Source organism: Cariama cristata, unplaced genomic scaffold, assembly GCF_000690535.1.
Source record: "Cariama cristata isolate BGI_N322 unplaced genomic scaffold, ASM69053v1 scaffold30995, whole genome shotgun sequence".
Lineage (NCBI taxonomy): Eukaryota > Metazoa > Chordata > Aves > Cariamiformes > Cariamidae > Cariama > Cariama cristata.
The window spans coordinates 19,387-30,418 of record NW_009617414.1 but is presented as its reverse complement, the minus strand read 5'-3'; the positions used below and the strand labels follow the sequence as shown (position 1 = coordinate 30,418).

The following is an 11,032-nucleotide window of genomic DNA, read 5'->3' as shown; positions in this document are numbered from 1 at the left end:
AGCCGAGAGGAGCAGGGCCCGTCTGCCTGGCGGCGCCAGTGTCTGCCCCAGCCCCCAGTTTCTGCGCCAATCTTAAGTTTGTAGCAATTTATGTAGCTTTGATGCCATCACGCAAAATTACAAGTGACCGTCACTGGAAAGGCCTTGCTGGAGATGTGGCTGCCTGGGCTCGGGCAGGGTCTGCCCTGCGTCGCGCCTCGTCCTCAGCGCAGCGCTCGGATTTCTGAGTGAGCTCTTCTCACCGGGCCTGCCGTGGCTCTGCCGGCTCCTGCAGCCTCACCTGGGTTGAGTGTCCGCAGACACTCTGCTGTTGGTCTTTCTGAGTTAATATTTGGGACTATAATCCTAGCATCTCTGTGACTGACCGAGAACATTGTGTCTCCTAATAGTAAAAGTCTTTCCTGTTGTCAAAGTACAAGTTCTTGTAATTTTTCACATTTACTTTGCCTTCATTTGGAATTTCAGTTTTGTACTTTTTTTCTGTATCTCACAATATCCTGCTGCTGTTTAAGACAAGAGGACAGTAGATTGTACTAGTCTCTCTAGGAGTTTTCCTTACAGAGTTGTTTGTCTTGTGGCCACGGAGGACAGAATTATCCACAGAGACTTCTTTGCCAACCTCCTTTTGGGGTTAATATGCTTTCATTTGTTTTCAGTTTGTCACTGTGTCTGTGATACAGCTGTCCTCGTAAGCTGGAATAGTATACCAACATCAGTAACTTCTGAGTGTTTGTTTTTTCTTAAAAAGAGGAGTGAGCTTAAACTCCAGATTTTTCTCACGAAGAATGCATTTGCTGTCTAAAATAATAGTGTTACTTGACAAATTGCTCTGCTTCCTTAGTAATTTTGAAGGGTTGTTCTTAAACTTGAAGGAAATCCTAAGTAAGATTATTCAAAGGTACTTGCAAGTAGTTTGTGTTAAATAGTTCATGTATTATGTGAAGAGTGCTTTCTGTATCCATTATGGTTACTGATGATAGTTTGTTCAAAGCATGTTGTTTACTTTGCAGAATTCTGAGGATGTCCGATGTAAATGCATCTGTCCTCCTTACAAAGACCATTCCGGCAATATTTACAACAAAAATGTTTCACAGAAAGACTGGTGAGTGTGTGTGGCATAAAAAATTATAATAAGCCTTACTGGTGAATAACTTGTTCCATAATGACTATATGTGAATCTCCTGTGGTGGTGACAGGAGAAATTACATCTCTTGCATAACATACTGGAACTTTTCCTTTAAAAGTACTGCAGAATTCAGCTCTAGCAAGGGACAAGACTCAAAATCCATAGTTTTTGCCCTGTCTTCTGTTTTGGTTTCCTTGCTTGCATGTTTATTTACTTTAGACTTGGAAGTAGTAGAAGGGAAAAGGGTGTTGTAAGTTGAAATCGGTGTTTTGAAATGGCTTAAAGGCAAGGGAGCACGGCCATGGAACGAGGACCTGAGAGTATTATTCCCTCTTTGTCCACTCTTCAAACCCATCCTGTCATTTAGAGACTGTTGTTTCTGGAGATTTCTGTTCCTCAGAATTGCAGCCAGAGAGTGCAGTTATATGACACAGCCTGAGCCATCTAACAAGACATTTTTTTCAGAGACAGAGAGGTCTTACATCTCTGTGCTTTAGCAACATGCTCTATTGTATTGTTTAGGCCAACTATGGCATTTGTCAGACTCCTCTCCAAGCTGAGAACTGATGTGCATGGCCAGGAATGAGGGTTTGGGGAAGAAAGGAAGATGACAGTGATTTGTTACGTTGACATAGCTTCCCTGTGTAATTTCACCTTAAGTATCATTGTCTGTGTGAATCATACAAATAAAACACGATGCTTTATAATTGTGTTGATGTTGGAAGTGCTCAGAGATTCTTGGGTCAGCTTATAAAAACATGACATACTTCTTGATGTATTGACTCTTCTTCATATACGTTAAGAATTTATAAAGGACTTTTCAGTCTGTTGAGTAGCAGCAGGTTGGCATCCTGATTATGAAAAGTGAGTAGGCTCACAAAAATAATTATAGGAATAACATTAGTGATACAGATATATGTAGAGCTGTGCCTTGACTTACTAAATTACTTACAGAAGAACTGTGAGAAACAACACTGTAAATTTCAATCTAAACAGGTAAATATAAAATGTTCTGTCCAATCGAAATTACTATTTTTGTCCCACATGATTAACTTAACAACTTAGTCCTACTGTGACAAATTAAGTTGCAGCGATGAAACATACTGGGAGAATTCCAGCTGCAACAGACATTTCAGAGTAGCAGTATTACTGCTTTTATTGTTCATTACCGCTCTGCAAATGAAAATGGATATTTTTCAGTGAGTACTGCTTAGTTTGTGCCTTACTAGCAGGAAACACCCTGTTTCCCTTTAAATCAGTATTGGTACTGATTGAGGAAAAAAATATTTTTGAAGGCTTGACTGATTTTATGGTGACGGGTACTGATGCATACAGAATCTCAAGAATATTTTCTTGTCTTAAATCTCATTTTGTTGATATTATTTCTTAAGTGACCATCTGGGAACATTTTATGGCTTTGATTTTCTATTTGAGATGTCTTCTTGCCACTTCTAAAAGACTTGATTGCTAGTTTATGTGCAATAAACTTGATGAATTTAGTGCTGTACTTGGGTTTCTGCATCAGTGCAAGTGGCTTGATATTGAATAGAGCTGGCTGATGTGCACCATCCTTTAGGTATTTGGATCAGCTACTCATGAGACAAGAGCCAGATCAATTTTTAGTGTCTTTATGAATTCTGTACCACTTACTGCTGGCTTGTCCAGACATAAAATGAAAATTTAATTTTTAATGTTGAACTTACAATGTTCATCATGATACTCTTATTTAGATGCTTCAGTTCTTTCACTTGGAGTGGACTGTTCTTTGGCTTCAGACTGGCAAACAGCACGTTATGCTAACATCAATATGGGCTGGGGTGGTTTAACACCAATAAAAGCATTCACCCTTCTGGACTCAGGTTTGGAACCATTGCAGGCAATCCCATCCTGATGGACAACGTGCTAGGCAAGCATAGTGGTGCCGACGGACCTACAGGGGTAAAGAACCCACTTGGAAAGTGTTGATGTTTGTAATTTGTACTTTGAAAGTACTGGTGTACAGAGGCTGACTGCAGTGGTAGTCACGGATGTGAAGGGAGGGAGGACAGCCTGTCTACAAGCTGTGTGAACTGGAAACGCGTCTGTGCAGAAGCTGCCCTTCTGACTGGCCTAGCTTGCCTTGGAAGAACTGCTTCCTTGGTGCTGTCGCTGTGGGCACAAGGGAGAACACGGTAATGTAGAGGCAGTCGAGTGGGAAAATTGTTTAGAAAAGGATCAGCCTTGTCTACATTTTCCTCTAAAACTGCCATGGAATCACAGTCTGAGGAAACGCATCATCAAAATTCTAAGGTTCTGATAGATTTTACACTTCCTAGTAACTTGAAACACTGAGCTGGAGGAAAAAAAAAGCTGATATTAATATTTGATATATTCACAGTAACAGACTGACTGCTGGACTTAAGCTGCATACAAGCTTTCTACTATACTTGTGCAGCATATTGATAAAAGCTTTCAATCATATGAACAGAAATTGTGTAGATTATAACTTGCATATATTTTTTATTTCGTAGCTTGAATGCTGTACTCCTCCACAGAGGAGAATGTAATTTTACTTTCAAATAAATGAGAAAAGTAAGCCTTCTGCTACCCACCAGAGGATGTGACTTGACACTCAATAGTTTTAGTTGTGAAGAAGACATACAAAGAGAAGAGATGAGCTGGTGTCTGGCCTTGTGTTTGCAGTGTCATAATCTGGCCCAGTAGAGTGTTGAATCCTAGGCTGCTGCTGTCACTTCAGGTCTTTTGTTTCATTACCTGCTTCTGACTGTGCTAACACTGAGTTAACTAGGATAAAGGTGAAACATGATTTTTGTTCTGTCAGTGCTCTGTAGGGGCCCTGGGATGTGAACTCTGAACAACCAACCTGTGTCAGTGAAAAGACCAAAATTACCTAAGTTAGTAGTGGAAGCAGTTGTGTCATGGCAGCTGGATTTCAGTGCTGTGGTATAGAGTGCCCGTAAGATTGTCAGCCAGGCTTTTTGGCATTGGTCTGACTTATATTTTGTAATCTTTTAAGTCAAATTATGCTTTCGCATCCGAGTACGGTGCCGAAAACGGAAAGCTATTTATTCACTATCTTGTTGCTTAGAGAAACAACCCATCTGACTTTTTTTTTCTTCAGTGCTTCTAACTTGTGACAGCAAGAAAAAAGGGACTTCTGTTCATGAACACCAAAGAGAGGTTAATCTCCCTTCAGATAGTGGAAGGATAGAATAAGGTTCTTTTGAGTATGATGAAGAAAGAAGCGTATGGCTGGAATTTACTTTCATCCATGATGTCAGTGTCAAATGATGCATTCATGCTGGGATTCAAATCCTTGGACTTGTTATGCTAACAGCTTTAATACTTTCACTGAAAAATGAAAACATTGTACTGAGTTAGAAAGGTCTTAAAACTTGTTTAGCAGCTTGTCAATAGCTGAATTTCTTGTTTAAGTAAAATAATTGTGGAGTAGTGCTTTATTTATTTTAAACTTTGATACCTATAATTTAGAACAGCTGAACTTAAGCAAAGGTGGCTTCTCAGCTCATGCAGCTGGGGTCTGCATGCCTAATGAAACAGGTAAGCGAAAAACAGCTCAGAACTGACTGGGCAGTTTCTGTCTTTCTTCAGTGATTGTCTGCATGTGGTTGAGCCTATGCCTGTCCCTGGACCTGATGTAGAAGCATACTGTTTACGTTGTGAATGCAAATATGAAGAGAGAAGCTCTGTCACAATTAAGGTAAACAATGTAATTCTGTTGGCATATATTAAATACTTCAACTGATTAGTAAATATGTCTGTTGTCTTTTAGAGAAATACTCTTTTTGAAGGGAAAATTTTTCTAAAGCAACCTAAGATTTAACTTTTTTTCATGATAGTTGCTCATAATTTATCTTGAGTAGTAACAACAGCTCAAGCTGTAGCTGAAGGAGCGGGCTTGAGATCTTTTATTGAAGATCTCCACTTTTGAGATTAAGCTTTACACTGTGCTTAAATTCTGAGTGTTCTAGGACATTTTATCAAGCTTTGGACTGTATGTTTTTGGTATTACTTTATAGGGACGCTCGTTATTCAGCTGTTTTACTTGCTTTTCTTTGTAGGTTGGCAAGCTAAAAAGAGCAATGTTGTCTGTTTGCTCTAACAAATGATTTCTGTATTCTTCATATTCTTATCCTAATGGAGCCATTGAGACCTAGGCTGAATAGATTGTGCAGTGCATCTTTTCTTCTTTTATGACACAGACTCCTTTTTTTGGTCTTTTAGAAATTCGGTATTTCTTTTCGCCTTCCCATTTTTTTTCTTAGTGACTGTTTGAATGCAGTTCTGGGCTAGAGAATGGAGACCATGCAGGAACCCTCAAATTTGTCACCCCAGTTTAATGGCCAAACTGAACAGTTGTCTTGGTTAAGGTGAGATTTATAATACCAAGTCGTTTTAAGAGGGATAGCATAAGATTTTTAGCCAGGTCTCACTAAGCGAAACTGTTTCCAGCTAGCATCTGTCTGCCCCAAACCCTTTTAATACCAGGTCATAGTTTAGCATTTTTTCTCTGTTCATGGGTTTTAAGTCATTTGGTGACGCTACCAAAGACTCATCACAAACTTTGCATTTACTCTTCTTTTTGTCCTTGCTGCCTGCTGAGAGATTGTCAGGGGAATGTTACAATTCTGGCATAAACTGTGCTTGCATTGTGTAGGTTACAATCATCATATACCTGTCTATTTTGGGCCTACTTCTTCTGTACATGGTGTACCTTACACTGGTGGAACCTATACTGAAGAGACGTCTTTTTGGACATTCACAGCTCATACAAAGTGATGAAGACATTGGGGTGAGTCCACCAGAGTGCTTCTGTACTTGAGTTAACATAAAGACTGGGATGATTAGTTGTTAAATAACTATTTGAGATGAGCAGCTTTTTTTGCCAGGCAGTGTAAATGCTTTTCCTGAAGCGAGAGGAAAAGAAAGCTGTGTGACTTCTGTGAAGCCTCTCTCTCATTTTTCACTGGGCTAGAAAGTAGTAAGATGAGGACTGCTTCAGTTATCCCAACTCTAGACACAGTGAGACACTTCAGTACTTCATCAGTGTGGATAGGGAGTACTGGTTGGTGGAAGTAGGTCATCCGTGTATTGAAGGGCGACTTAGAATAATATAAAAATATGGCTTTGCATCTGTTAAATCTGTGTGCATCTGAACCTGATGAGTCTGCATGCCTTGGAGAAGTATTGCTATAAAGTACTGTGAGGAAAGATTTCTAAAATGGCAGCTGGGTTGGTGGTAAGGTATCAGTGTTGAACCATGCAAACTTATAAAAAAATTCTGACGTCTCAGCATCAATGTACTTTCTATATTGAGCCTTCAAGCAGCAGGGCTTTTACTGATGAAGTATGCTTCAGGTGTGGCGTAGCCTTAAAAAGAATTTCTGAAACCAGACCCAGAGTGTGAAACAGGAAGATTGCTGTCTGCTTAACCTAAACCTTTCAGCAGACACAAGCACTTTATTACTGTTGAAGTAAATGGGAGCTAGTCAAAAAGACTTACAACATTTATTAGTGTCTTAAAATAGAATTGTTAAGAATATTTTCATCATTCCTTCAAATAAATAGGAAGTTAACAGGAGAAGATAAATGTTTGTTCTCAGTGAAACAAAATTATGATGGCAACACTTCTAAAAATCTGTTTAAAAGCCCTGTAGTTCTGCCTGCCTGTTGCTTCAGTGGCTTCATAGATCTGAAGGTATCAAAACCAGTCAATGCTATGCTGTATCCTGTGTTTCTGTGGATTTTAATGTGAGTTGCACTCAGTTTCTCCAGGTTGTTTTTGGTTTTGGAATGACAACTGTCATTGCTAGTAAACTGAGGAAAAGCATATTCTTTAGTTCTACATTTTTTAATCAACAGTGGCCACATCAGCCATCTTGACTTAAAAAGGTGTTTCTATTCTGCAGGGGGGGATTTTAAGTATTCAAAGTCAAGCATTTTTAGATAATAGCTTTCATCAGCTCTGCCTTCTTTATTTACCTTGATTTCACAACAAAAATATGTGATTGTTACCCAAGTTTGAGCTAACATTGTCTGGAGTGAAGGTTCTTTGGACAGTGGTATACTATTGCTGTTATGTCCCACTGTTTCTGCACTTCTTTGTATATTACATGGCGACATATTTCAAATGTCTTTGACATCTTAAGATTTTCCCAGTCACTTCTAGGAGGATATTGTTTTGTTTTGTTTTTTTGAAAGGAGGGATATGAAAGACCTTTTTCTGTCTGCATTCTTACAGCAAATTGGACAGATTCCTACTTGAATTAAATGAACTTGTGTTGTATGCTATACCTCAGACAAATTATTTCTTTTTTATACCTTAGATAAATTATATTAATACCTCCAAATCTGAGATAGAATCTTCTGATTGTAGGTGGAAGAAGTGAAGTAAGTCCTGTGGCAGAGCTCAGGCTAACTGCAGAATGAATTTACCTTAAAATCTGGATCCATCTTAAACCAATTTCTTGTTGTGTTGTAACTGTTACTGTGACCATTACCTGTGCTTGTGGAATCACTAGTGCTTATGTCTGCAGTAGTACTTGGAACAAAAAGGACTTCAGGTCCTTGCTGAGTTCATATTGCTCCTTTCCTGTTTATCCTCCTTCTTTGACAGTGAATGGAAATAATTTAGGGTCCCTGATAACTTATCTCCATCTCTGCCTTCCCTCTTGCAAGTTCTTGAGGTATTGATCCTTGTCACACTTTGGAAATACCATGTGCAATCGATTTTGCTGCTGAATTTCAAGCCAGTATATTTACTCTTTCTCATTGCCCATTGATGAATGTAAGCCACTTCCATAGACCTCTTTCCTCTTAAAGTCTTTTTTCCCCTTGTTGTCAACATAGAAATTGACAGTAGCTAGCCTTTGAGCTGAGATTGTTGTTTATCAGGAAAGCCACTACCACCTATGTCTTGTGCTTGAGCTTGTCTTATGCTCTCCCTTCCACTATCTATTTTATGGTAGAAATGTGTTGCTGTTGTGATTTTGTTTTGCTGTGAACAAAGTGATTTGTCACCTGTTAACTGCCCATTCTAGATATATCCAACTGCATAATTTTTTATGGTGAGATTCTAGCTCTTTAGGTCAGGGATTGTCTCTTCTTCTCTATGAGCATTTTTCTTAGCCCAGAGAGGCTCATGTGTGGCTTTGGGACTTGTATGCATCACTTTGGTGAGTATCATTGATAATCTCTGTATTACTAAGAATTATCATTGAGCTACTCTACACAGTCCTGTCACAAATAAAGTATCCATTAATGTAAATGTCTTCAAAAGTGTTCTGAAAAAAAAAAACAGTCAGTTATTTAACACAGGACATAATTATGTTCTTTTTCATTATGGATTGTTTGTATATTGCTTTCTGACATAGCTTTAGTAACAACTAAACATTTAGTAAACAAACAGTTTGATAGCCAAATAAGAAGTTCAGTTCCAACTCTTACTGTTTATAACTTGGTTATATTTACTAGAAGAAAATAAAGATTTGCAGGTACTGTTAGAAAACAGAGTAAATATTAAACAAGCACTCAGTTATTGTTGAGCTCTGTCACTTACACAGCTGTATTGACACTGTGCTTTTAGACAGCTCAGTACAATAGGTTTAGTTTGGTAAACATCAGAGTGTGTTGGTTTTATATAGAAGCTGTGTGTGAACATCCTGAACTGCCTGACGGGAAATGGCCAAGAGCTGGCAGAGAACTGACTTTGAATTCAGTTTTAAAGTGAAGTGCATTCATGACACTAACAGAAGGCTCCCATTGCCCGGGTCCGTTCTAGGCTTCTGTCCCACCAGCTGCTAATGATTGCAAGGCTGGGGTTCTGATCTTGCAGCTCACCATGATGTCTGTGTGCAGCAGATAGTTGTTTGACAGCACAATGAAATTTGGTCTATTTGGGAAACCTGTGGAAGTTACTTTAAATGAGTAATTTAAGTACAGTTCTAACCATTCGAAAACTTGCTTGGTCATTATTACTGACCAGCTTGTTGAAACAGCTTGTTTACCTTATAAAACAAACAAACAAAAAAACCCCCAAATCCCTTGGAATGTAACAATAAAAAAGACTAATGTAATTGTTCAGTGGAATTGTTGAGATCTAACTAATGATTTTTGCCATTCCAGGATCACCAGCCTTTTGCAAATGCACATGATGTGCTGGCTCGTTCTCGGAGCCGCGCCAATGTATTGAACAAAGTGGAGTATGCCCAGCAGCGTTGGAAGTTACAGGTCCAAGAGCAACGCAAATCTGTATTTGACCGTCATGTTGTGCTGAGTTAATTGTGTCTCAGTAAAATAATTCTGGGGAGGTAAAGTGGACTAATTTAAAGAGCTGACTTACGTCTTCCTGCCAATTCAGAAGGGTTTTCTTGAATGGTTCATTATTGATTTTTAAAAAAATGAAGAAAAAAATATTTGAACTTTGAAGGAATGTGCTGGAGGGGAAGCAGTTTAAAAAGATTGGTTAACCAAAAGCTAAAATCTTTACATTTTCAAATGGCTTTTACTAACAAAAACTGAAAAGAAACAAACCCTAAGATACCTTGTTTTGCCACTGTGGTACCTTATTTACAGTTGTGACTTTATGGTGGTTTTTAACTATATATTTCTCAATACTATTTATGTGGTTAAAAAGTACCTGGGAACACAATAATTACTCACTAATCACTTTATGTAAAGACCTTTTGTAAATATACATGGGTTTTCTGCTGACTAATGCTAGGTACTAGAAATCTAAATCTTGCAGTGTGGTTTTCATATCAGAGAATGAAATCCTTATTGGCTGTATTCATCATTTGGTTTCTTGCACTCATACTTTCAAGATGCTTGTATGTCAAGTGATGTTTGCAGATTTAAGGCAAAACTTAAATGGACACTGACTCTTTGAGCTGCATACTTAAAGTACTGTGATGTAGATAAACTCAAATGCAGTGCTATCAAGACAGTGTTGGCATTTTGTTCTATTTTGCTTTAATAGCTTAATATATTGTATGTGTATGATATCTCTTTAAAAAAAATCTTTTCCCTTTCTTTTCATGGGTAAAGTCTCAGGAGTTAGTATATGATGAAATATTTATTATAAAAAAAATCTTTCTGCATTTGTCTGGATTGATTGTGTAAGGCACATACTTTCTCTAGCACCTGTAATCTTGGGAGTTAGGTGTATTTTTTTATCTGTGATTCTGTACTCATCTCTCTTAAAAGGTATACAGTTGCTAGATGACTGACTTTCATATATCCCCTTTGGAATGTAACAATTAAAGATAAAACTGATTTTTGAAAAATGGATGTGCATGATCTGTATGTCATCATTTTTTTCCCTTATTACCCTGCATGTAAATTCCATCTATAAAAGCACTTCTCTGAAAATGCTTCGGAGTAGAAATACGCCCTTGTTTGGTGCTTAGATAAAGGAAAGAAACGCTCACCAAACTGCTAATTTAAAGTTTTTAATCGCTGACTCAAATTTAGCTATGCATATGCTGTGACATTGTTGTCTTACAGAGTTTTCAGTTCCAGTGTGGAAGGAAATGGTGGATGGAACAGTACTGTATGTTGCTGGGTGCAATTTTGGCTTGCTTAGTCCACAGCCTGGGGGACAGAGTAGCGTGGGAAATAAACTGTACCTGTACACATAGCTCGGCCATATCAGGCCTGCAAACAGTTGCCCAATAACAACATTTGCACTGACTGCAGTTCTTCTGCAGATACAGAGATTCTTTCCTTTGTCAATCCTGTAGTCTTCCAAAAACTGAGTTAATCTGGAGGGAATTATAATGGGTGGCTAATTGGTGGAGGCACAGCATTCTTTCTTTACATTAAAAAAAAAAAAAAAGGCACAAGATGGATTGACAGGACAAAAAAAAACCCACAGCCAGACTTGAT

At 38.3% G+C, this 11,032-nt stretch overlaps 1 protein-coding gene across 1 annotated transcript; it reads left to right on the top strand.

Annotated features, from left to right (window-relative positions):
* Positions 1 to 1,010: 1,010 nt before the first annotated feature.
* Positions 1,011 to 9,555, top strand: TMEM9B (TMEM9 domain family, member B; the record flags this gene model as incomplete). The annotated part of the gene is made up of 4 exons (XM_009700530.1): positions 1,011 to 1,102; positions 4,739 to 4,847; positions 5,805 to 5,939; positions 9,272 to 9,555. Coding segments are annotated over 4 exons (492 nt in total), but the record flags the coding sequence as incomplete, so codon positions are not given.
* Positions 9,556 to 11,032: the final 1,477 nt, after the last annotated feature.